Source organism: Pipistrellus hanaki (assembly GCF_964339955.1).
Source record: "Pipistrellus hanaki genome assembly, chromosome: 5".
In the NCBI taxonomy this organism is placed as follows: Eukaryota; Metazoa; Chordata; class Mammalia; order Chiroptera; family Vespertilionidae; genus Pipistrellus; species Pipistrellus hanaki.
In genome coordinates, this window is record NC_140507.1 from 89,307,243 (window position 1) to 89,334,796 (window position 27,554).

General features: G+C 45.7%; 1 protein-coding gene and 1 pseudogene across 3 annotated transcripts in view; both read right to left on the reverse strand.

The window, feature by feature from the left end:
- ADAMTS2 (ADAM metallopeptidase with thrombospondin type 1 motif 2) overlaps nucleotides 1-27,554 on the reverse strand; it is a 237,261-nt gene that overhangs the window by 23,913 nt on the left and 185,794 nt on the right. For both annotated transcript variants that reach the window (XM_084885158.1, XM_084885159.1), the window contains exons 11-13: nucleotides 13,735-13,880; nucleotides 9,797-9,972; nucleotides 8,452-8,585 (exon numbers count right to left, since the gene is read on the reverse strand). In XM_084885158.1, coding sequence (XP_084741284.1) covers nucleotides 8,452-8,585; nucleotides 9,797-9,972; nucleotides 13,735-13,880 — 456 coding nt within the window. The remainder of the gene's footprint in view (nucleotides 1-8,451; nucleotides 8,586-9,796; nucleotides 9,973-13,734; nucleotides 13,881-27,554) is intronic.
- Nucleotides 1,911-3,574, reverse strand: LOC311622625 (E3 ubiquitin-protein ligase TRAF7-like; annotated as a pseudogene). The gene has a single exon. The product of its transcript is annotated as an E3 ubiquitin-protein ligase TRAF7-like (transcript).

The window sequence follows — 27,554 nt, forward strand, 5'->3', positions numbered from 1 at the left end:
TGGCCGCGGGAAGTTGTGGGAGTACACTGACCACCAGGAAGCAGCTCCTGCATTGAGCATCTATCCCATGGTGGTGCGACTGGTTGACTGGTTGACCAGTGGTTTTAGTCATTCAGGTTATTTGGTTGTAATGGTTGCTTAGGCATATATATAAATTAGTGGTCTGATGCACAAAATTTGTGCACATTAAAAGAAAATTAATTAGAGGAAATATTTTAATATTGCTATTTGCCCTTTCTCTATAATGGAAGTGTCAGAGGTGAAATAAAATTAGTAAAATGTATATGAAAATCTTTCTCCTTGACCCAGAGTTAAGTCCCCGCCCCCTCACACATGCCTCGAAATTGTGTGAGACCCGGCTCCGGCCGGCCCACCCTCATTGGGTGAGATCCAGACCCGACTGGCCCCATCCCTGTCAAGCCCCGCTGGGTGGGGGGTGCAGCTTCAGGTGCCCCGTCTTGCCCTTCCAGGTGGGGGCTCAGCCTCAGGTCTCCCATTAAGCCCCAGCACACACCAGGCAGGGACGCAGCCTCAGGTTCCCTGGGCTGGCACCGAAGTGGGGGTTGTGGGATGAGGTCCCACTGCCTGGCCCTAGGGTATGGGGTGCACCTTGAGGTTCCCATCAAGCCCTGTCGGATGGGGGCATGGCCTCAGGTACCCCGTGTTGGCACCAGGGCAGTGAGCATGCCTTGAGGTCACCTTGAGGTGGCGTGGCCTGAGGTCCCCCATCAAGGCCCGCTGGAGGGGGGGCATGGCCTGATGTCCCCTGGCTTGGTGCCGGGACAGGGGATGTGGCCTGAGGTCCCCAGTCAAGTTCCACTGGGGGGTGTGTGGGGGGGCGCACAGCCTCAAGTCTCCTGCCCCACCCAGCTCCATGCAGCCTCAGGTCCCTGATTGCATTATGGGAGCCCTGCCTCTGCTGTGAGTGCAACCATCTTATGTTATGGGAAACCCACCTCCACTGTGGGCTCAGCCATCTTGTGACCATGTGATGGTTAATTTGCATATCACATTTTTACTATACCTGACTAATGGTTAAAAACTTTTATTAAATGAAGTAATCAGATCTCTGATTATGTCTATGTATGTATGTGTATGTAGAGGACATTAATAAAAATTGGTTTATATAAAAAGCTCTGTTTAATTAGCTTAAAGAACTTAACCACTTATCTAAATTAAATATAACAGGAACTAACACAAAGCTTTTCAGGATCATGTGCTTTGGGAAAAGATTTAATAACAAAGTAGATTTACATTTGCTGGTTTAATTAAAACAGCAATGTTATTAAAGTTAGCAATGTTTAATATAAAATTATATTTTATCTGGGTTTACTAAAAATAAATTCATGCTATCTCTGTTATAGGGTTTGTCAACAGGAAAATAGTTTGGAATAATAATTAAATGTATCTAATGTCTCATAAAATGTTTGACTAATCTAAATGTAATTATTTAAATTTAGTAAATTAAATAGATGTAAATAAAATAAAAGTTTTTTTTGGTAAAACTTTTTAATAATTACTTTATGGTATATGTATTTAAAAATTGTTATCCAAAATCTTTTTGTAACTTAAAACTTTACATTTCTATGCAGTTAAGTTAAAATATACAAATGATTGGCCCTGCCAGGATCATTCAGTCATTAGAGTGTCCTTCAGGTACAGGGGTAGAGGATGGAGCAGGCGAGCATTATACCTGGAGTGCAGAGAGAGAGTCTGGGCACTATCCTGGCAGCAATGATGACAGAGACAGACAGAGAGAGACTTGCTGGATACAGGATCAGGAGGACCCTGCCTGGCCTGGCGAGCCTGCCCACCTATCCCCAAAAGGGCAGGCAAAGACCCTGAGACTAGCCCGGTTTGGACAGGCCTGCGATGGGCCCCGAAGAAGCCAAGACATGGCCTGGATTTTGTCAAGTCCAAACCTTCACAGTGCTGTCCATAGCCCCTGAGAAGAGCCGGCCCCGGGGCACAGCCAGTGCAGTTATACTGTGTGCAGATCATGTTGTCCATACTCCAGACCCTGGGAGACTGATCATAGGATGCACTGGAGACTGGTCTGGTCTGGTGTTGAGATGACCACTAGGGCATGCAAAGTGCCAACATGGCCTGTCAGGATCCGCACCTGCTCCTTGGATTCAATGTCTCACATGTGGATGAAGTTCTTGTAGGCACCACAGACAATGTGGTGATTCGTCACCGCGATAGAGTACACACTGCCACCAGATGTCTATAGGACATGGATGCAGTCGAGAGTCTGGATATCCCAGATCTTGAGTGTCTGGTAGGAACCAATGTACAGGTAGCTCTGGGCAGCCACCAGGGCCCACACCCAGTGGTTTAGGCCTGCTAGCTCCTTTTTCAACTTCAGATCAGTGCCCATAATGTCCCAGACCTTGATGGCCTTCAGGGAGCCACTGAAGGGCATGTTGTGTGAGGGGACCAGTGTGCACATGGTTGTCATGGGCCCAGATTGTGTTCATCTTTGCCAGGTACTGGATATCCCACACAATGATGGTGTAGTCTGCTGAGCTGCTGTAGAGCTTGAATTCCTGGAGGCAGAGTGCCAGCATAATCCCATCAAGGCCCTCCAGTGTCTCTGGCACTTGTAGGCAGTACACTTGTTCCATACCTTGATGTTCTTCTCAGAGAAGCCACTAAAGAGCAGGTCCCCCATGGAGTAGACACAGAGACACCAGATGGGGCCCTGGTGTTACCAAAGGTTCCTTTGTACTTGAAGATCTGCTGTGGGTCATAGGATCCTAGGATGCCCATATTCAGCCATGCGTTGATGTGGGACAACTCATTGTTCAACATGGATGCATCCCTCTGGAACTCCATGAGGTCCTCGCTCAGCTTGCTCTGGTTTTTATCTAGGACATTGAATTTGAGCTCCAGGCTCTTCTTCAGCTGGTAAATCTTCTCTGGGAGCTTGCCCAGCATGGAGCACAGGAAGGTGGCCTCCTGATCCTTCTGGGCCTGTGCCACGTGCATCTCAAGGAAGTAGTCATCCATCTGCTGGAGGAACTCCTTCAGGCCCTCAAAGCAGCAGGTCTCCAGATGGGTCTCATATGTGTTCTGGTTCCCACTGAATGTGCATCTGTACTTAGAGTGGGGACACTTGATGTGCTCACACTCCTTGAGGTGGGCCTCCAGATTCATCTTGAGAAGGAGCAGGCAGTTAGGGTTGTTGGACACCGCACCGGCCTATAGTCACAGTTGATGTTGTGGTCCTTTCAGGCACTGAGCTTAATAATGAAGGGGCACCCTCGGGGGTCCACCTCAATGACAGTGGGTTTCCTGACCCCTGCTGCCTGACAGCATGCTTGCCGTGGATGGAGAGCTTCCTGGTCTGCTCGGCCACGGCAATGTTGTTCGCCACCGTCAGCTTGGCATTGTCCACAGGATACTTCTCCGACTTCAAGGCACATCTTCGACAGAATGTATGCCCACACATGGTGATGACAGGGTCCTTAAACACACTGAGGCAGAGCTGGCAGCACAGTTTCACCGAGAGCTGCTTGGCAAAGACCAGTGGCTCCAGCTCCGCCTCCTTCTCATGTTGAACAATGAGTTGTCCCACATCAACGCAGAGGGGAAAGGGAGGAATTCATCCATAGAGGGAAAGCCTTCCGCTGTTCTGGTGCTCTTGTTGCTCAAATATGGCCCAGTGTTCCTTTAGGTCAAAGAAACCCTCCTACGTGGGACAGACATATTGGGAATGAGCCTTCCTGGCGACAAGGGACTGGCAATGGCAGGAAAACAAAACTTCCTGAAAATGGAGGACCATTGCTTTTAATAATGTATCAGCGCTGCTTTCTGATAATTGATCAGTGATGTTTTTAAGGAATAATATTCGTCAAAAGGGGAAAAATGTAACAAAAAATAAGGAGCCACTTTAAAATGCAGCTGGCGCTGCTATCCCACAGGAACTGCCTTGCACATCTTATGCCTCAAACCTTGGAATGCTAAAGCAGGGCAGAATCACCTTGGAACTGAGCCTAGAGCAACCCTGTGCCCTGCAGAACTGTTTGCAAAGACAGTAAGAAAGCAGTTATTAGGACTACTGGACTGCAAATTAAAAAATTGTTTAGAATTAACATCACTATGTTATGTCACCGGCATCAATAGAAATGCCTTCCTTCTATGGATGTAATTCCTCCCTTTCCCCTTCTCATAAATACCTCTGGCCTTTGTCAGAACACTATTTGGGTTTCTGTCTGAATCAGTGATTCCCGAATAGTTATGCTTTGATCTCAAATAAATGCTTGTTGCCTCTCACTTTGAAAGGCATTTTATCTTTAGGTTAACATTACCTACGTAATGCAATCTCCACAACAACACCAACGGGTGAGGTTTGGAGAGTTCCTGGGTTGGTGAACAGGTGAAGTTCGGAGAGTGGTGCACCTGGAGAGGGCGTGGAAGCTCCCTGCCCCTTCCCCATACCTGGCCCTGTGTTTCTCTTCCACTTGGCTGTTCCTGAGTTTTATCTTCTTATAATAAACCGGTGATCAAGTAAGTGAAACAATTCTCTGAGTTCTGTGAGGCACTCTACCAAATTAATCAAACCCAAGGAGGGGGTTGTGGGAATCTCCAATCTATAGCCAGTTGGTCAAAGCACAGGTGACAACTGAACTTTGGGTGGCAGTCGGAAGGGGTGGGGCCGGTATTGTAAGACTGAGCCCTTAACCTGTGGGATCTGACATTATCTTCAGGTAGACAGTGTCAGAACTGAGTTGAACTGTAGGACTCCCTCTGGTGTCATAGAATTGTTTGCTGGTATAGGGAAAAGCCCTTACACTGGGATTGGGTGCAGAACGTTAGCAGTGTATTTCCTGGAAGGGCTGCTCCAGCCTCTCATCGGAGGGGGATCAATGCTTAGGTTTCCTAAGAAACAACTAGAAGGCAGAGGCAGGTGGATGCTAACCAGCTGTGCACAGGTACCAGTGAAGGACTTGGCATCAGGTGGCTCCATCTCGGACTTTGAAACCTGTCTTACAGGAGCCACCCACAGAGATCGCATGCCTTCGGTGAGAGCAGCCCTTAGGAGTTCTCCATGGACTCCCGTGTTCCCTCCAAAAACTCTTGCAGCCCGAGTACAACCAAAGACAGTATGTGGAAGTCCCACCTGGGTGGATGAGAAGAAGGATGTCCGGACAAGAGAAAATGAGGCAGCATAATGTTTGAGAACAGCTACTCTGAGCTTTTGTTCTGTGAATCACAGATGATGAACAAAAAATCCCCAGAGTGAATGAACAGCTTTAAGAGATATTAAAATAGCCTGCCATAATTTCTCCTCCGTTCTAAGACACATTTCATTTCACCTTTTATTGTTTCTGAAATCAGGATGTCTAACAATCACAGTCGAAAGGTCCTGCCTGCGAAGACTGTTTGACTCAGTAGATTCTTGTCTGGGCAGCTGCTGGCCAGCGCACCTCAGGTGGTGTGACCATCCAGGCGCAGGCAGGTGTCTACAGACCTTCGGGAGGCACAGTGGTCTGAACTGAACTAGGTGGAAATGACTTTAACCAAGTACAAGAGGCCAGCAAAGCACAGGTCCTTCTCCTGGCCTGAAATCTCACTTTAGATTTTAAAGGTTTAATGGGCCAATGATAGCTCAGGATGGGGATGGCCACGTGTCCCCGATTTGCTCCGCGTGGCTGCTGTGACCAGGGGAGGCTCACAGCTTGATTCCATTTTGGTTCCAGCCAAAGTGGGAGCGGCTGGTAGTGATCGTGGACGTCTGTCACATGGCAAAGGGCACGAAGTTCAGAGGAGCTGCTTTCCTGCCTTCCCATCTGTTAGGAAGTCCTATCAGTGAGCCATCATATCAAATATTGCCAGCTTATTTCATAGCAGTTTTTTTAAAATATATTTTATTGATTTTTTTACAGAGAGGAAGGGAGAGAGATAGAGAGCTAGAAACGTTGATGAGAGAGAAACATCGACCAGCTGCCTCTTGCACACCCCCTACTGGGGATGTGCCCGCAACCAATGTACATGCCCTTGACCGGAATCGAACCTGGGACCTTTCAGTCCGCAGACCGACGCTCTACCACTGGGCCAAACTGGTTTCGGCTTATAGCAGTTTTTAAGTGATATATTTGATAGCATGTTATTATTTTTAAAAATATATATTTTACTGATTTTTTTTACAGAGAGGAAGGGAGAGGGAGAGAGAGTTAGAAACATTTATCAGCTGCCTCCTGCACACTCCCCACTGTGCCCACAACCAAGGTACATGCCCTTGACCAGAATCGAGCCTGGGACCCTTGAGTCCGCAGGCCTGACACTCTATCCACTGAGCCAAACCTGCTAGGGCACATGTTATTACTTTATCAAGGGAGTGGATGGCGCCTTTCATCAAAACCAAATGCCCCTGTGAGATTCATATTATTGGTTCTCTTTAGATTCCTTGCGGTGTATGTATTTTACAGGTGCCCTAGCTTTCATTCTCTAGTTAATGTCATTTCACTTTTAAGCTTCCCGAGTCATTGTGTTTTGATATTGACAACATTCATTGGATATTATTTTTTGATCTAGAATTAGATTCTTTTAAAATAAGAATCTCACATTCACTTGTAGTGTTAGGAGTTACATAGTTTATCTTACTACTACCCCATGTCTTTTGTGTTTTCCATCTTTCCTTTCTGCCTCCTCTGCTTTCTAAATTTTGCAATATGAGCATATATAAATGTAAGTATCTGTTTGTTCTAATTATGTAAAAATTATCAGCTTGCTGTTACTATTCAAAACATCATTAGTTAATGAAACACTTAATCTCTTCTTAAATTGTCAATGCCAGGAGTGAAGCTGGCTGCTCCCACTAAGACGGTAAATTAATGCTCTGATTTCTCTGCTACTTTTGCAAGCATTTAGAAGCTGCCATTCAAAGCTTCTTCTACTAAATGTTTCCCATGCTCATTGCCTGTATCGGTCACATATATATGTTTTTAATTTTAGGTGTCTTATGATGTCCCAGGACTAGCCATTCTTAGAGATGGCAAAGGGCTAGCTTGGGAGCACACCTTTAAGATGCAAACCTGCCTTCTCTCTCACCTATCAGAACACCATTTCCCGTGCCCCCAATTGTCCCAGGGCCAGGCAGCAGGCAACTGGAGACCAGCCCTAGAGCTGAATGAAGCCTGCCAGAGTTCCTCAAACTGGCCAATCCTAACCCGTTTCCCTGCCCCGCTCCTTTTCCCGCCAGGGTCCCCAGTGAGAGCTCTGGCCTAGGCTTCTGCCCCCAGCAAACCTGGTGCTTCCCCATGGCACGCCCTTCTCTGGGGAAATGTAAGTAATGAATTCTTCTCTCAATGGCAGTCGCCTTTCTGTGTCCTCCCTGTCACCTCCATAAATCAAAGCCCCGTGGGTACAGAGGAAACACTGCTGCCTTCATCTCTAAGGATTTGGTCTACTGTCCGAGCAGACCGTGTGACCTGGCCTCCCTGCAAGGGTCAGACTCAGCCAGCCTCCTCCTATGCCTGCCCCCCCGTCCTGTGTCCTAGAGGAGCCTCCTTCAGCTCAGGCCGGGGTCCTACGTGAGTGTACAGGAGGGGCTGACCGACACCCCACCTCCTTGTGCTTCCAGCCTCACTCCCTCCTGCAGGGGTGACTGCATTCTGCCAGGTCAGTGGTCGGCAAACTGGGGCTCCGGAGCCAAATGCGGCTCTTTGTCCCCTTGAGTGTGGCTCTTGCACAAAATATCATGGCCTGGGTGAGTCTATTTTGAAGAAGTGGCGTTAGAAGAAGTTTAAGTTTAAAAATTTTGGCTCTCAAAAGAAATTTCAATCATTGTTCTGTTGATATTTGTCTCTGTTGACTAATGAGTTTGCCGACCACTGTGCCAGGTTCTCTGCCAGAGACTCCTTAGGAGAGTCAGTCCGCATGGCACATACACGCAGTCCTGTCGACACAAACTACAGAGTCTCCCAGTTGTTTCAGGGAATCTGGCAGGAGGCAAGTCTGAGCTCGATCACTACGGTATGCTGAGGTTACCCCGCGGTGGTTTCCTGTGTCAGCCTAAGATGGAAGCCAAAGACACCCTAATGAAAACCGGAAACACAGCAGGCATTTCTACAAAGAACCAAGCAATGAGACCCCTGGTGGGCCATCTTGGGCAAGAGTGAGCTGCCCAGTGGCCATCAGAGTGCCAGGATGTGGCAGGGTCACCGAGGACCCCATGTGTTGAAATCACTGGGAGGCTCATAAAAATCCTGCCTTTGGGTCCCAGCCTCAACCTAGGAATTAGAATCTCTCAGGAGGAGCCTCAAGTTCCCCATGGTGCTCCGAGGCATACTCAATGCCTCCAGCCTCCAGCACAGAGGCGGGGCAGGCTGACATTCCCCGGGGGTCTGCCCTGCTCCAAGGGCCGTGTCCAACACTCTGCATGAGTCCCCTCAAAACGCCTGAAGTGGAGACCCTGAGCTCCCACCCTGGCACCAGAGCACTCACCCTGCAGTCCCCTCGCACGCAGAGGCTGAAGGCATCCTTGTAGGAGCATCGGGTCCCGTCGTGCACCATGCGCTTCATGGACACCACCTCCCCGGTCTCCTTGGACTCGCAGTAGAGGTGGCACCTCTCCTTGGCTGGAAGGGAAGAGGGCTGTTAGGGGAAAGTGGGGGCTACTCTGCTCACCTTCTTTCCCAAGTCCACTCATGAGAAATTCCCACGAGGGTCTTACGACTTACTCCCCTCCCACACTCTCCTCTCACCCCCCCCACTCCCACACCTGTCCTGGGGCAGGAAAAGGAAAGGGGCCAGGAGACTGCAGTCCTGTCGACACAAACAGTGACAGAAAAGATAACATGAACTACTTTGTGTGCTCAACAGTATTTATTGGCCCCTAGGAACTGAAAATTCCCCTTTGAGTTTTCTTGGGAAGAGCTTTTCCCAGGAGCCAGAATGCTGTTGGAGCAGCCCAGGTCTCAGGCCCCTCGGCCCCTGACACCCAGGGGAAGGCAAATGGCTGTTTGCCAGCTTTTCTACTGAGGACAACCTTCTCTAAAACCCCAAATAAGATGCCGCTTGATTCAGTCTTGGTTCCCTGGCATCTTCCCTTCTCAGTATTTCTCTCAGAAGTCACTGAAACGCTGGGTTATTTGATGGCTATCCACCCTGCCCACCAGGCTGCAGCCCACCTCCAGGGGGGGCTGTGTCTGTGCTGGCTCCCCTGCCTGCAGGGCGCTCTGCTGGTATATCACACGCAGGGTGATGGTGACGGGCCCACCCTGGCATCCTGCCCCTGCCCCGTGCCTGGAGGGAACAAACTCGCATGTTTAAAATCCCACCAGGAGGGAGGGGAACCAAGCAGAATATAAACTGGATTGTGCCTGAAGCTGCCAGGCCTTTCAGTTCCTAGGGGCCAATAAATACTGTTGAGCACACAAAGTAGTTCATGTTATCTTTTCTGACACTCAACTGAGTCCCGACTGTCATCTGAGATATGAGAAGGCTGGAGGTAGCCTGGCTCCTTGGCCGGGTCCACTCAGCTCCGTCCCCACCTCCACCCCCTGAGCGGGTTTAGTAACACACCCACAGCCTCCTCCAGCAGAGGGAGGCAGCAGAGCCTGGCCCTGGCTGAGCCTCCTGGTCCTCTCCCCGCATCCTGGCCCAGGTCCAGCATCCTGGCCCCTTTGGGACTGTCGTCCTGCCTCAAGCCCCAGCCTCCATCGTGGAGTGGGCCCCAGCAGCCCTGCGGCTGACTGCCTTGCTCACACAGACTCACAGGAAGCATGAGCCCCAGTCCACCCACCCTGCCCTGTCCTGAGCCTCACTCTGCCTCCACTCAGAGCCTCACCGTCCCGGTGCTCATGGGGCAGCCAGTGGTGCTGGGCATCACCATGCTCGAAGTACAGGTCCCACTGCCGGCACTGTTCCTCGCGGAAGTCGGCCAGTGAGTCGGGACAGTCCTGGGAGTTGCAGAGCTGGAAATCGTAGCCAAGGCCTGCACAGGGGCGGCCCCCGTTGGCCGGGCTGGAGGAGAAAGCAAAGGACTTGCAGCTCGGTGCCAGAGGAAGACGCCAGCACTCGCACTCCACTTGTACAAATTGGGGGATGCTGGAGTCTCAGGTGCCGGGTCAGCTCTGCTGACCGAAGGGAGCCAGGCAAGACCAGGGCAGCACCGCAGCCTCCCAGGCCCCAGAGCATCAGGTACCGGGGGCTGGTGATCCTCCCCGGGCCCCGTGTCTCCTCTCCATGGAGCTCTGTGCTTGCACCTGCCACAGGGTGGGCATTCAAAGAGCAATTCTGAAATAGCAGAGGCCCACTGCCCAGGCTCTTCCCAAGTGTGGGGCACACGATGGACACTCCCCCCACCTTTCTCCACCCCAGCGAATTGGGCTGTTTCTGCAATCCCCTCACTTCCCTGAGAACGATCCACAGCGCACTAGCCCCGCAGAAAAGGCACCGGGGTTCTGGCTGGCGGGTGCATCTGCAGGGTGAAGGATGGGCCCGGCAGGCCAGAACCTGGGAGGAGCTGGGGGCGACAGTGCTGCCATATGCCAATCGTGGCAGAGCCAGACAGAACCCAAGGCCTCACCTGAGACTTGAGCAAGTCACGCTCTGCATGCAACAAGAAGGGGGACTGCGTGCAGCACAGCAGAGTGGACGAGAAAGGAGATGCCTCTGTGAGGCCCCTCCCAAGGCACTGTGTTCCCCAGGGGGTTGGGGGGAATAATGGTCAGAAAAGTGTGTGGAAGAAGAACCAAGGCGCCTCAGTGTTTGATAGGAGATCGGAAGAAAGGATAACTCTGAGATTGACGCCAGGGTCATTGATAATACCATAGACCTGTGGTCAGCAAACTGCGAATCGTGAGCCTCATGCGGCTCTTTGGCCCCTTGAGGGTGGCTCTCCCACAAAATACCACAGCCTGGGTGAGTCTATTTTGAAGAAGTGGCATTAGAAGAAGTTTAAGTTTAAAAAATTTGTCTCTCAAAAGAAATTGATATTTGGCTCTGTTGGCTAATGAGTTTGCCGACCACTGTCCTAGACCAATGACAATACCAACAAGGGTGTCACCAGGAGAAGGGGGTGCAGGCCTGGCTGCAGGCGAGGGGGGCCAGGGCAGCAGCAGCCGCCGTGGGGGAAGCAGGAAGGGTCTGCTGTTGCTAGAATCCCTGGCCAGCCCAGGCAGGAGGCACAGTGATTGGAACTGAAATCCACGTGGACTCCAAAACAGAGGGAGCTGGAGAGTTTGGGAGGGGGAAGAGCAAGCGAAACACCAGGGACTGGATTGTTTGCAGTTTTACGACCACTAGGGTCTGGGCAGCGAACACAGTGGGAACTCAGTCCTGCAAGCAGGTCTAGCTAGAGCTGCACCGGCATCTTCACAGTGGTCCCAGCGTCATAGGAAGAGCTGGGGACTAGCACAGGGAGGGTAACCCTAAAATGGGCAGCACGAAGTCCCGCAGTTATCACTGGACAACGAATGAAGGGGAGGCCTGCCTTACATTGCTGACATAGAGGTTGTGTGGAGCTCTGAGCTCAGAAATGTTCTGGGCTGCCGCTGCGACCATCTCCCCAGATGTGAGTGAGGCCGGCGTGAAAGGACAGCCGGCACAGCTGCATGCGGTCTGACAGGGATGCTGGCCTTGGGCAGGGCATGGCTATTCTCTGGGACGGATGGCTTTCAGGACCAGATGGGCTCACAGGCTGTACTGACAGCTTTGCTCTCATCACTTGCCCTTGACCTCTGCTGCCATCAAGGAGTCTGGGCAAAGCCGAGGGGTAAATCCCTAGAGTGTGCGGGTGAAAAAGGTCAGAATGTGTACCTCTTCTCTACTGAACCGGGCCAGGGGGTGAGTCTGCTGGAACCCGGGAACCCAGCATCAGGCAGGAGGAATCGGATGCCCATGGAGGGCAGGGAAGTCAGGCCGAACTTGCTCTCTCGGGAGTCTAAGTTACTCCATCAGCACGTGAAGGGGGCAGCTGAGACATTTATCGAGTGCTTGCTGCATTCCCACAGTCCTTACCCAGAATCCTATGGCCTCTGCAATTCTAACTTCCTGTCTGATCAGTCTCATCTTGAGGCAATCATCCCCAGGGTGCCTGAGGGGAGTCAGGCAGGGTACTTTGGTTCCTGCCTCTGCTCCTAGTCTTCCTGCCTCTGCTCATAGTCAGGATGGAAGCCTAGAGCCCCGGGGCAGGAGGTAGTCAGAAATGGGAGGAGAAGGCTGCCCAGGAGCTGGGGTGGCCAGCAGGAGGCACAAGTGACCTTGAGGGGCAGGCTCTCCCACTGCTGCAGCACAGGACGCCAATCCCTTCCTGACCAACATGGACTTGACCCCTCTCCCCAGAGCTATGACTGCTGAGCCCCTCTGGCTCCCTGGTGGCCATTTCAGGGCATGGTCAGAGAAATGCAGCAGCCCGGCTGAGTAGAGCAGGGAAGCTGCTGCAGAGGCAGAGCCAGCAGTCTAGATGGGCACAGAGACCGGGGTGGGCTTAAATTTGGGGGCACATTCCTCTGAGAAGGTGATGTGAAGCTAGAGACCTGCTCCCCCCAAAAATGTTCATGCACAGAAAGTCATAATACAATTTCGGATGAGGCCACGGCAGGGTCCAAAGAAGGGTGATGATCCCAGGATGGAGGCTTAGGGTCTTAGGACCCCAACCCAATATCTAGGGGTTGAGGCCGGCAGAGGAGGTGAGTGAAGATGGCTGGGGGTGGGGGCAGCCTGTATTGCTATGGTGCCCAATCTGAAGGCTAGAAATTTGTTTTCCTTATGTGAAATTCCAGATTTTTAACATTTTCATGGAAATGAAAATCTTTAAAACTCTGGCCTAAGAGAGAAAGACAAAAGCCATATGTCTCCCGGGAGCCCAGGGCTGCGGATGGGCAGGTGGAAGGCCAGTGAGCTGACATCTGTGGGAGTTTTCCTGCACCCAGGTCCTGCTCACATTACTGTACGTGCACCCACAATCACTCCAGGGGCAGGCTGCCTGAGGCCTGGGGGGAGGGGCCTAAGTGACCCTCCCTGACTTACACAGGGCTGCAGGGGCCTGGGACCCTGGCATTCTGACTCCACGTGCCCCTCTCCATGGGCACTGCCCTAGCGGAGGCCCAGGCTAAGGGTACAGGCAGGAAGAGTGGCTGTGGGCCGAGGAGGGGGCATGCATCAGAAAGATGGAGTGTGTGGGGGGGATGAGAGGGACAGGGAGGAGCTCGGGAGGACAGCACAGCAGGCCCCAAACTTGGGAAGCAAGAAGGGGAGCATGGTTGGCAATAGGAGTCCAGTGGGCATGGGGGCAGCCTCTCCAGGTTCTCTCTCTCCTGGGTAGCTGGGTTCAGGCAGCATGTTGCTGGCCCTGCCCCTTGCCTGACGACAAACAGTTGCTCCCCCTGCTCAGGTTCCTGGCATCTTGGAACCAAGAGCGCCCTCCTCCTTCTTATTCCTGATTCCTGTTCTCTGTCCCACCTTATGTCCTTGATACGCTTGGCCAGGAAGGACAGAGCCAGCCAGTGTCTGGAGGAGGGTACAGAGCCTGTGGGGGATGGATAGCAGGCCAGGAGACCAGGTTTTCAGGGCTCCAGGGCCGGCTCTGCTCCCAGCAGGCTGTGCAACCAGGGCCATCAGGCTTCCCTCTCCGAGTCTCACCTTCCTCCCAGGGAACAGGATGCCGGCCCTTGCACCCTCTCCAGAACTGGCATGCAGCAATAGGGACCCTGAGGATAGGAAGGGGCCTCAGGAGCCACAGCTGCCACCCAGGAGAGCTGGGAAACACCAGGGCCAACTTACTGTGGGTTGTCGCACTGGCGGGTCCTGAACTTAACGCCTGTGCCACAGGTGCGCGAGCAGGAGCCGAATGGACTCCAAGAGCCCCAGTTGCCATCTCGTTTGAGGATGTCAGGCGTCAGCCAGATGCAGTGTCCTTTAAAGCAGTGCTGAAAGACAGGTCATCCCCTTGACCCATGGCCTCCTGCCCTCCCTTCAACTTGCTGTGTCCGTGAGGACTGCCTGGCCCTGGAGCCAAATGGGGAGACAGACCTACTCACTTCTGGAAGCTCTAAGCCCCTCAGGAGACCTAGTGAGATGTTGGCCCACCCAGCTTCCCCACTACTGCCCTGCCCTGCCCTCCTACCTTCCTCAGCGCCTTGGCCAGCCACAGCCTGTCCCACACCACTTCCCTAGGGTGAAGCCACTGGCATGCTCACACAGGGAACACTAAAAAATGCAAGGAACTCACCAAGACAGGGGTTCCAGATACATGTAAGATCTACTGTTTACATTAAAAAAAAAGCCAATTTCAAGAAAATATGGAAGCAGGTCAGGCAGTATGCTGATGTGATAAATCTATGAATATAGTTAGGAAACACTGGCAAGCAGGGAACTTGAGTCTTATCACACTATCCCACCTCCGCCCATGGGAGGAAGCTTACACAATTCAGGGGCCCATTTTAAGGAGAACATTTCAAAATTAAAAATACTAAATTAAGTATAAAATGAAATATTAAATTAGAATAAGAAAATACATCACAAAAAATTAAAAATTTAAAAACGGACTAACACTACCAATAACCGAAAGTGAGTAGAAAGATGGAAATAATAAAGATCAGAGCAGAAGTAAATAAGATACAATCTAAGAAAAATGCAAAAGATCAAAGAAACCAAGCACTCTTTGAAAAGGTAAAAATGTTAACTAGACTCATCAGGAAAAAAACGAGAGGACCCAAATAAAGAAAGTCAGAAATGAAAGAGAAGTGACAACTGACTATAGGAATACAAAGGATGATGAGAAAATATATCAAACAATTCTATTTCAGCGAATTGGGCAATCTGGAAGAAATGGATAAATTCCTAGGAACAATCTTTTAAGACCAAATCAAGAAGAAACAGAAAATTGGTTCAGACCAATTACTGCCAGTGAAATCGAATCAGTAAGTGTCCTGGATCGGATAGCTTCACAGGTAAATTTAACTAAGTATTATAAGAAGAAATAACACTTATCCTTCTCAAATTATTCCAAAAAATTCAAGAGGAGGGAAGGCTCCCAAGCTCATTTTATGAGACCAGCATAATGCTGATTCCAAAACCAGACAAATATATTATGAAAAAGAAAATTATAGGCGAATATCCATGATTAATATAGATGCAACTATCCTCAACAAAACATTAGCAAACCAAAATTCAGCCATTCCTGAAAAAGATCATACACCATGATCAAGTGGGATTTATTCCTAGGATTCCTATTGAAGGTTAGTTCAATATCTGCAAATCAATTAACATGTTATACCACATAAACAAAACGAAGGATAAAAAACATGAGGTAATATTGATAGATACAGAAGAAGCATGTGACAAAATCCAGCATAATGATAAAAACTCTCAACAAAATGAGAATAGAGGGTATATACCTCAACATAACACAGCAACTGTCATAATTAATGGAAAACAGCTAAAAGCATTTTCTTAAAATCAGGAATAAGTCAAGGTTGTTTACTTTTACCGAAGTCCTAGTCACAACAATCAGATAGGAAAAGGAAATTAAAGTTATCCAGGTTAGAAAGGAAGAAGTAAAATTGTCAACACTTGCAGATGACATAATTTTATATAGAGAGAACCTTAAAGAATTCACCAAACAACTGTTAGAAATGATAAATGAGCTCAGTAAAATAGCAGGATACTATTAGATTCTACAAATAAGTGCCATCTTGTGATATTTCACTTAGCATAATATTTTCCATGTCCATCTATGCTGTCCCAAAGGCTAAGAGATCCTTTTTTTTTTCTTTTTTTTTTTAGCTGCATAGTATTCCATAGTGTAAATGTCCCACAGCTTTTTTATCTATTCATCTATTGATAGGCACTTGGGCTTCTTCCAAATCTTAGCTATTGTAAATAATGCTGCTATGAACAGAGGGGTACATATATTCTTTCTGATTGATGTTTGGATTTTTAAAGGATATATTCACAAAAGTGGGATTGCTGGATCAAATGGAAGTTCCATTTTTAATTTTTTGAGGAAATGCCATACTGTTTTCCATAGTGGCTGCACCAATCTGCATTCCCACCAGCAGTGAACTAGTGCTCCCTTTTGTCCACACCCTCACCAGCACTTGTTTGTTAATTTTTTGATGACAGTCATTCTGACAGGTGTGAGGTGATAGCTCATTGTGGTTTTAATTTGCATTTCTCTGATGATTACTGACTTTGAGCATTTATTCATGTGTCTCTTGGCCATTTGTATATCCTCTTTGGAGAAATGTCTACTCAGGTCTTCTGTCCATTTTTAATAGGATTGTTTGTCTTACTTAGTTGAGTTGTATGAGTACTTTATATATTTAGGATAATAACCTCTTATCAGATGTATCATTAACTAATATATCCTCCCATACAGTGGGTTTTCTTTTCATTATGAGGGTGGTTTCTCTTGCTGGGCAGAAGCTTTTCATTTTAATATAGTTTGTTTATTTTGATGTAATTTATGTGCTTATTTTCTCCTTAGCTTCCTTTTTCCTAGGAGATGTATCCATAAACATATTGCTACTTGAGATGCCTGAGATTTTACTACATATGTTTTCCTCTAAGATTTTTATAGTTTTATGACTTACATTTAAGTCTTTTATCCACCTTGAGTTTATTCTTGTATATAGTGTAAGTTGGTAGTCTAGTTTCATCTTTTTGCATGTGTCTGTCCAGTTTCCCCAGCACCATTTATGGGAGAGATTGTCTTTATTCCATTGTATGTTCTTGCCTCCTTTGTCGAATATTAATTGACCATAATGATGTGGTTCAATTTCTGGGATCTCTGTTCTGAATCATTGGTCTATATGCCTATTTTGTGCCAGTACCAGGGTGTTTTGGTTATAGTATAGTTTGTAGTATAGTTTGCTATCCAGTATTGTGATCCCTCCTACTTTGTTTTCTCTCAAGATTGCTGCAGCTATTCAGGGTCTTTTATAGTTCCATATACATTTTTGGAGTATTTGTTCTAGCTCTGTGAAGTATGCCATTGCTATTTTAATAGGGATTGCCTTGAATCTGTAGATTGCTTTGGGTAGTGTAGACATTTTAATGATGTTCCTTCTTCCAATCCATGCTCATGAGATATATTTCCATTTGTTTGTATCTTCCTTTATTTCTTTTTTCAATGTCCTATAGTTTTCCAAGTACAGGTCTTATACCTCCTTGGTTAAGTTTATTTCTAGTTACCCTATTTTTGTTGTTGTTGCAATGGTAAATGGGATTTTTTTTTAAGTTTCTGTTTCTGAGAGTTCATTATTGGTGTATAAAAATTTGTGGATGTTGATTTTGTATTCTGCTACCTTGCCGAATTCACTTAAGTCTAATAATTTCCTGGTGGTTTTCTATGTACAAAATCATGTCATCTGCAATTGACAGTTTTACTTCCTCCTTTTCAATTTAGATGCCTTTTATCTCTTCTTCTTGTCTGACTGATGAGCCCATTGCGTATTATGTTGGCTGTAGGTTTGTCATATATGGCCTTTATTATGTTGAAGTATGATACCTCTATTCTGCTTTACTGAGAGATTTTATCAAAAAAAGGGTGCTGAATTTTGTCAAATGATTTTTCTGCATCAATTGATATTATCGTGTAGTTTTTATCCTTCAATTTGTTTATGCGATGCATCACATTTATTGATTTACAAATATTGTACCAGCCTTGCATCCTGGTTTTTAAAGCCCATAGTTATGGGGGTTTCTCTTTCCAGCTCTGGGACCCTGGCTGGGTGTCTGGTGTGGGGCTGGGACCCCTTTTTCCAAATTGGCAGCATCTGCAGGTACTATCTCCCTCCTGATTAAAAAAACGGTATATGTGGGTGCTAGCAGCCCATTCTGCACCTCTGCCCCTTCTACCAGTCTCAATGTGCTTTCTTCTTTACTTCTATAGTTTCTGACTTCCATTCAGCCAGCTTTAAGGCAGGTCTGAATGTTGGTTTTCTGTATTTTAGCTGTAATTTTGATTTGGTTATGGGAGGCTGTGAGTACTGGTGTTTACCTACACCACCATCTTGGTTCCTCCTCTCCTTTTCTTATTAAAGCAGTTCCTTTAACATTTCTTGCATTGCAGGTTTGGATTTCTTGCATTGCTGGTTTGGTGGTAATGAACTCCTTTAACCTTTTTTTTTTTTTCTTGAAAGCTTTTTATTTCACTTTCAATTTTAAAGATAGCTTTGCTGGATATAGTAGTCTTGGATTTAGGCCCTTGCTTTTCATTACTTCAAGTACTTCATGCCACTTCCTTCTGGCCTAAAGTAATTTTATTGAGAAGTCAGCTGACATTCTAATGGGAACTCCTTTGTAGGTAATTTTCTATTTCTCTCCTGCTGCCTTTAAGATTCTTTTGTTGTCTTTAGCATTTGCCATTTTAATTATGATGTATCTAGGTGTGGGTGTCTTTGTGTTCCTCTTGATTGAGACCTCTGTGCCTCCTGCACTTGTGTGACATTTTCCTTAACCAGGATGAAGAAGTTTTCTGTCACTATTTCTTTAAACGGTTTCTTGGTTACTTGTTCACCTTCTTCCCCTTCTGGTATTTATGTAATGCAGATGTTGTTATGTTTATGTTGTCCCAGAGTTCCCTTAAGCTATCTTTCTGATTTTTAAAGCAACATATATTTTATTGATTTTTTAGAGAGAAAGGGAGAGGGATAAAGAGTTAGAAACACTGATCAGCTGCCTCCTGCACACCCCCTACTGGGGATGTGCCTGCAACCAAGGTACATGCCCTTGACTGGAATTGAATCTGGGATCTTTCAGTCTGCAGGCTGATGCTCTATCCACTGAGCTGAACCAGCTAGGGCCTGATTTTTAATTATTTTTTTCTATTTGCTGCTTTAATTGGTTACTTATTTTTATCTTGTTTTCCAAATCACTGATTTGATCCTCTTTGCATTCAATTTATTTTTAATATCTTCCAGTGTGTTCTTTTTTTTTTTTTCTCCTTCCCCCCCCCCCCATTGTGTTCTTGATGTCAGACACATCATTCTTCATTTCTGTCTGGTTCTTACTCATGGCTTCTATTTCTCTTTTCATGCTGTTGTAATTTTCATAAAGTTCCTTAAACATCTTTATAACCATTGATTTGAACTCGTCTGATAGGTTGCTTGCTTCCATCTTATTTAGTTATTTTCCTGGAGATTCCTTCTTTTCTCTCATTTGGGGGTTGTTTCTTTATCTCCCCATTTTAGCTTTCTCTTTGTATATACTTCTATGTATTATATTAGTCTTTGTGGGATGGCCTTTTGTAGAAGGGGTCCAGTGGTGTAGCCTCTTTGTTCACTTGAGCTGGATGATCTAGAAATGTCCCTTGTGTGCATTGTTTGGGCTCTCCTGTTGTAATTGGAACTTGCTTGTTGATGTCCTGTTTGTGGAAGGGATTTCCCCTCCAATTTGCTGCCAGCGAGGTTTAACCTCAATGATGTTATGCCAGCTGTTATACAGGTGCTTTGGGTCTGCTATTAGTGGGGCTTAGTGGGTTTTGCTATGATGTTGTAGAATCTTGTACCTTGGTGTGTCTATCCTGAGCCTCCTGGAAGATTTTCTTTTCTTTCTTTTTTTTTTTTAAATATATTTTTATTGATTTTTTACAGAGAGGAAGGGAGAGAGATAGAGAGCTAGAAACATCGATGAGAGAAACACTGACCAGCTGCCTCTTGCACACCCCCTACTGGGGATGTGCCCACAACCAATGTACATGCCCCTGACCGGAATCGAACCTGGGACCTTTCAGTCCGCAGACTGAAGCTCTACCACTGAGCCAAACGGGTTTCGGCCCTCCTGGAAGCTTTTCTAGTGTAGGTCACTGTCCTTTTCTGGCCTTGAGAAACCTGATTGAGGTGCAAGACATTGAATCCCCTAGTAGTCCAGTGGTCAGGAACTTCTTAGCCCAGAGGCTGGGTCTACTTTGAGTTTCACACTTTGATTGTCCCTGTTCTGAGCTGTACTACTTCCCATACAGAGATGGTCTGCAGATGTCATCTGTAGGTATTTGGGGTCCTGCTGGCTTTTCCTTGCTGAGCAGTCCAGGATGGTATTTGTGATGGAGGCCAAACTGCTGTTTCTGACTAATTAGAGCAGGCAAAGACCCAAAGCCTCCAGAGACCCACTTCTGCCTGCAGGCTGATTGGATTTAGTCTGGAATAGTCTCAAGCAGTCATCCAGAAGTGGGGTGAGAGGTTTTCTAACAGAGTGGGGAAATTGCTTCTGCCTAGAGGCTACTATTCTAATCTCTTAATGGGCCTTAGAAACTCCACAGGGTGGGTTAAGGGCTTTTCCAATAGGTTGGGTCAACTATCTTTCTTCCAGGCAAATCCTGGGTAGCAAAGATTTGCCTGAGAAAGATGACCTCCACAATGTGAGGGAATGACTCAGCACAGATATCAGATCCCCTCAACCCTGGCTTATGCTTACACAACTCCAGTCTACTCTGCACTCCCTTTGCCAGAGCCCAAGGTGAGTGCCCACACTTGAAATTTTGTGCATTGGTTCTTGAAGAGGGTGACTGCATTTCTAGCCATCTCTCCCTGGCAGACAGCAACCTTGTCTCTTAGTCTCTTCATAGCCAGATGTTATGTGGGCACCTTTCTCAGTTCTGGTGCTCTCTTCTGGAGCCTAGCTTAGGAACTAGACCCCAGAGTTTTCAATGGGAACCTCCCATCCTTCAGAGCTGAGATATCCCTCTAGTACTTCAGCTGCTATTTGTGGGAGCTTGGCCAGCCCTTTTGTGCCTCCGTCCTTCCTACCAATCTCTATGCAGTCTCCAATTTCTGTCATTGGTTATTAGGGTTCTCTGTAGCTAGTCTTCAGTTAATTATTCAGGGTGGTTGTTTTGTATTTTTTATTTATTTTTTCTTTATTATTTATTTATTTTTTACAGAGAGGAAGAGAGAGGGACAGAGAGTCAGAAACATCGATGAGAGAGAAACATTGATCAGCTGTCTCCTGCACACCCCCTACTGGGGATGTGCCCGTAACCAAATTACATGCCCTTGCCCGGAATCGAACCTGGGACCTTTCAGTCCACAGGCCGATGCTCTATCCACTGGTTTCGGCTGTTTTGTATTTTAGTTATAGTTTCAGTTTGGTCCTGGGAGCATATCTGTGAGCTTCCACTCACTCGGCTGCTATTTTTAATCTACTGATGTCAACATTTCAGTTAAGACATTTAAACGCTTTTCCAATGTGATCATCAGATTTACTCCTCTTCAATAACTGGATTGTCAAGTGTTTTAAGAGTCTGTTACTTCCCTCCCATATTTACCTCATCTTCCTCCTATGAATGACTGCTTTTTATCTGAAACCTTTTTCTGTTATAATTAAATTTGTTAAGTCAGATATTTCTATTGACTTCTTTACACATTTTTTTACCTTTTTAAAATTTCCCTTAAATTTTATCTGAAAATTTTAATACACAAATTAAAAAATGTTAAAAGAGTGTGTGTGTGTGTGTGTATATATATATATATATATATATATATATATATATATATATATATTTTAGAAGTCTGTAATTTTATTCTTTACTTTATTATAGCATTCCGAAACAACTTTCAAAATGGTAGTTAAACTAGTGTGTTAAAGCTTTATTAACATTTTGAATAAACTTTTTATATTTTACATGCATTCAGGTTTCCCTTATTTTTTATTTTTTGTAACAGGTATGAAGGTTTGACAGCTTTGAGACAGGCGCAGCATCTTGTTACACAGCCTTTCTAAAGAAATACCCAAGTAGGGTCTGTGTTTAAAATGTCCCAAACTCCCAAAGTAAACATAAATTGTTGCAAATATAGAAGCAGTCACAACTTCAGGTACAGTTGAGGCAGCTTTTCTTTCCTCCCTCCCACACATCCAATCCCTCCCCAGAGTTTTATGTCCATTGGTTGTACTTATGCATGTATACAAGTCCTTCGGTTGATCTATTATCTGCCCCAGATCCTCCTCCCCTCCCCGCTGTAATTTGACAATCTGCTTGTTGCTTTACTGTCTCTATATCTATCTTTTGGTTTATCAGTTTATAATGATCTTTATTATCCACAAATGAGTGGGGTCATGTGGTGTTTCTCTTTCATTGATTGGCTTATTTCACTCAGCATGATGTTCTCCAATTTCATCCAGGTTGCTGCAAATGATGAGAATTCCTTCTTTTTTATGGCAGCATAGTATTCCATTGTGTAGATGTACCATAGTTTTTGGATCCAATCATCTGCTGACGGGAACCTAGGCTGTTTCCAAATTCTGGCTATTGTAGATTGTGCTGCTATGAACATAGGGGTGCATATATCCTTTCTGATTGGTGTTTTTAGTTTCTTGGGATATATTCCTAGGAGTGGGATTACTGGGTCAAATGGGAGTTCCATTTTCAGTTTTTTGAGGAACCTCCACACTGTTCTCCACAGTGGCTGCACCAGTCTGCATTCCCACCAGCAGTGTACGAGGGTTCCTTTTTCTCCGCAACCTCGCCAACACTTGTCGTTTGTTGATTTGTTGATGTTGGCCATTCTGACAGGTGTGAGATGGTACTGCATTGTTGTTTTGATTTGCATCTCTCGTATAATTAGTGACTTTGAGCATGTTTTCATGTGCCTTTTGGCCTTCCTTCTGTCTTCTTTTGAAAATATTCTATTTAGGTCCATTGCCCATTTCTTAATTGGATCATTCATCTTCCTTTTATTTAGTTGTATCAGCTGTCTGTAGATGTTGGAGATTAAACCTTTATCAGTGGTGTTATTTGCAAATATGTTCTCCCACACCGTGGGCTTTCTTGTTGTTTTGTTGATGGTTTCTTTTGCTGTAAAAAAGCTTTTTATTTTGATGTAGTCCCATTTGTTTATTTTCTCTTTAGCTTCCATTGCCCTAGGGGCAGTATCAGTGAAGAAGTTCTTTTGGCATACATCTGAGATTTTGCTGCCTGTGGATGCTTCTAGTATTTTTATGGTTTCCCGTCTGATGTTTAAGTCCTGTATCGATTTTGAGTTTATTTTTGTGTATGGTGTAAGTTGGGGATCTAGTTTCATTCTTTTGCATGTGTCTGCCCAATTTTCCCAACACCATTTATTGAAGAAACTGTCTTGACTCCATTGTATATTCATGCCTCCTTTGTCAAATATTAATTGAGCATATTGATTTGGATTGATATCTGGGTTCTCGATTCTATTCCATTGATCTATATGTCTGTTCTTGTGCCAGTACCAGGCTGTTTTGAGAACAGTGGCTTTGTAATACAGTTTGAAGTCTGGTATTGAGATCCCTCCTACTTTACCCTTCTTTCTCAGGATTGCTGTGGCTATTCGGGATCTTTTATTGTTCCAAATGAACTTTTGGAGAGTTCTTTCCAGGTCAGTGAAATATGCCGTTGGTATTTTAATGGGGAGTGCATTGAACCTAAAGATTGCTTTAGGAAGTATGGACATTTTGATGATGTTGATTCTACCAATCCATGAACATGGTATGTTCTTCCATCTCCTTCCATCTTCCTCTATCTCTTTTTTCAGTGTCGTGTAGTTTTCCGCAAATAGGTCCTTTACTTCCTTAGTTAAATTTATTCCTAGGTATCTTAATTTTTTTGGTGCGATGGTAAATGGAATTGCTTTTTTAGTCTCTGTTTCTGTAGTTTCACTGTTGGTGTATAGAAATGCCATGGATTTCTTGGCATTAATTTTGTATCCTGCTACATTGCCAAATTCATTTATTAAGTCAATTAGTTTTTTAATGGAGTCTTTTGGGTTTTTTATGTACAATATCATGTCATCTGCAAATAAGGATAACTTTACTTCTTCTTTTCCAATTTGGATGCCTTTTATTTCCTCCTCTTGTCTAATTGCAATGGCTAGTACTTCCAGTACTATGTCAAACAGGAGTGGCGAGAGTGGGCATCCCTGTCTTGTTCCTGTTCTTAGAGGGAATGGTTTTAGTTTTTGCCCATTGAGTATAATGTTGGTTGTGGGTTTATCATATATAGCATTTATTATGTTGAGGTATGATCCTTGTACTCCCACCTTGTTAAGAGTTTTTATCAGGAAAGGGTGTTGGATTTTATCAAATGCTTTTTCTGCATCAATTGATATGACTATATGATTTTTATCTTTCAATTTGTTTATGTGATGTATCACGTTTATTGATTTGTGGATATTGTACCAACCTTGCATTCCTGGAATAAATCCTACTTGGTCATGGTGTATGATCTTTGTGATGCTCTGCTGGAGCCTATTTGCTAGAATTTTGTTGAGGATTTTGGCATCTATGTTTATGAGGGATATTGGCCTGTAATTCTCTTTCATTGAGTTGTCTTTATCTGGTTTTGGTATTAGGGTGATGCTGGCTTCATAGAAGGAGTTTGGAAGTGTTCCTTCCTCTTGAATTTTTGGAAAAGTCTGAGGAGGATAGGTTTTAGTTCTTCCTTGAATGTTTGGTAAAACTCTCCTGTGAAGCCATCTGGCCCTGGGCTTTTGTTTGCTGGAAGCTTTCTGATGACTGTTTCAATTTCTTCCCAAGTCACTGGTCTATTGAGATTTTTAGATTCTTCCTGATCGAGTTTTGGAAGTTTGTATTTTTCTAGGAATATGTCCATTTCCTCCAGGTTGTTCAGTTTGTTGGAATAGAGTTGTTCGTAGTATTTTGTAACAATCGTTGTATTTCGGTGGGGTCTGTTGTTATTTCACCTCTTTCATTTCTGATTTTGTTTATTTGTATCCTCTCTCTTTGTTTCTTAGTTAGCCTGGTTAGAGGTTCATCTATCTTGTTTATTCTTTCAAAGAACCAGCTCTTGGTTTTGTTGATCTTATGTATTGTTCTTTTGGTCTCTATGTTGTTTATCTGTGCTCTGATTTTTGTTATTTGCTTCCTTCTGCTTACACTGGGCTTTTCTTGTTGCTCCTTTTCTAACTCTTTGAGTTGTAGAGTTAGATCATCTGTTACCCTTTTTTCTAGTTTTTTGCAATAGGCTTGTAAGGATATGAACTTCCCTCTCAAAACTGCTTTTGCTGTGTCCCATAGATTTTGGATTGTTGTGTTTTCATTGTCATTTGTTGCCAGGATGTTTTTAATTTCTTCCTTGATTTCTCTGGTAACCCAGTCCTTGTTTAATAGCATGCTGTTTAGTCTCCATGTGTTTGATTTCTTTGGATTATTTTTATTGTAGTTAATTTCCAGTTTTATGCCATTATGGTCTGAGTAGATACTTGATATGATTTCTATCTTCTTGAATTTGAAGAGACTTTGCCTATGTCCCAAAATGTGGTCTATCTTTGAGAATGTCCCATGTGCACTTGAGAAGAATGTATATTCTGTGGCTTTGGGGTGGAGTGTTCTGAAGATGTCAATTAATTCCATCTGGTCTAGTGAGTCATTTAGGATTGATATTTCTTTGCTGATTTTTTGTTTAGATGATTTGTCGAAGGGTGACAGTGGGGTATTAAAATCTCCTACTATGATTGTATTGCTATTAATCTCTCTCTTAATGTCCTCCAGCAGTTTTTTTTTTTTTATGTATTTGGTTGCTCCTGTATTGGGTGCATATATATTTACCAGGGTTATTTCTTCTTGTTGGATTGTTCCCTTTAGTATTATGAAGTGGCCTTCATTATCTCTTATAATATTATGTCCTTCACTCTGAGATCTAATTCGTCAGATATAAGTATTGCTACCCCAGCTTTTTTTTCATTTCCATTTGCCTGGAAAGAGGCAGCTTTTCTTCATTGATTTTAGGTAAAGGCTCTGCATGACTTGCTCCACCTCCCACCACCATGCCATGCACTGACAGACTGCCATTTCTTTCCCCCTCTCTCTTGAGGGCCTTTCCTCAGGAGACATCCTGAGCTCCACTTCTTCCTCCACCTTTGCTGAAGTGGATGCTGTGATGAGATCTTGCACAGATCAAGGCTCTTTCTCCCCCAGCGGCCAAATGTTGGTCGCTGGTGGATGGAGGTTGAATCATCACTCTTCTGGACATGCCCTCATCAGAGGGCTGTCTAGCCCAGGTTCATGTCCCTTCCCTGGGGACAGTCATGGCCAATGATTCATCAACTTTGGGAACAATTCTAAAAGGCCAGCCCAGCCCAGCTCAGGGCTCCTGGTGTTGGCTGAGCCCCATGTTATGACCATATGGCTGCTCGATGTCTCAGTCTCCTGCAGGTGTTGATTCACATTCTCCCCAGGAAAGTCCCTGCCTGTAGATCTCTGTCTCAGAGTTGATTTCCAGGAGAGCTGTGCTGCCTTCTCCATGCCCAAGTCATCCCCAGGCATCCCTCCTGGTTCTCATCTCTCAGGCAGGTCCTTCCTTGACTCCCTACTTTTGAGCACATGTCTGCATGGAGGCCAACTCTCCTCTTCCTTCCTGACACAGTAGCACTGCCAGGCCTGCCTTACAGGCTGAGCCCATGGAAGGCCCCGCAGAAGCTGCCATTCTCTGGTTTCTCCTCCCCAGGCTCCAGATAAGTGCTCAAGGGCTCCATCTGGGCACATGGCCACCAAGCATAGTCACAAACGATCGGGGGTCAGGTAGACTTGACAGCAGGCCACCAGTGTTTGGGACATGTTCTTCCTGAGCCATGGGGACCTCATCTCTCACTCCAACGTGCCCCTTACTCAGCCACAGAAGGGAAAGGAAGACCCCACAGAAATCCTGGCTGGTGTCCTCCTCAGTTGAGGGAGCAGGGTGAAGCTGGCAGGCAAGAAAGAGAGCCCAGGTACGGGAAGGCTGTGAACTGAATATTTGTATCATCCCATAATGCATATGTTGAATACTGATTCCCATGGGGATTATATTAGAATGTGGGCCTTCAGAAGGTGATTAATGCATGAGGGTGAAGCCCTCAGGAATGGCATTAATGCCTTTTTAATAAGACATGAGAGAGATGACTTTTCTTTTCAGAATGTGAGAAGACAGAGAAACAAAGGCAGCCTGCAACCCTCACCAGAACCGGACTATGTGGGCACCCTGATGCCAGGCTTCAAGCCTCCAGAACTGTGAGGAGATATATGTTGTTTCAAACCCCAGCATTTTTGTTACAATAGCCCAAGCCAACGCAGAGGAAGTGAGGGAGGACTCCTGGTACCTCCGAAGGCTGTGACTGTGGTTGGGCCGCTAAGTTACTGGTGGCCATGGGAACCAAGGGCCAAGACAATGGAAGAAGCCACACAGTTGTCCCCTTGTTCTCACTGGACAAATTGGTGCCCATATGTAAATGGGGACCTGGGCCCCACACAACTCAGGATACCACCCAGGCCCATAGTTCAATGATCCAAATGCCTAGAAGCAATGCAGGAGCATCAGGCAGAAAATGACAACTCAGCAAAACAGAAAGAAAGGAAAACACCATGACCCCACCACACAGAACCTGCTCCTCTACACTTTTGGTTTATTTCCTTCTGGACGACCATGAGTACTGAGCAGAGGGAAGTTACCCTGAATGAACGCGTTTCTACTTTGATAGCTCAGTGCTATTATGGGAGAAACAGTTTAATGCTATTAAAAGGCTATATAACATGTTTAAATGCTCACAAATATTTCATCCAGTAGAGGTAGTTAAATATTTAAAAACACAATTTCACGTGTCCTGAGTGAATCTGGAGCCCATCACGGAACCCTGGGACAACCT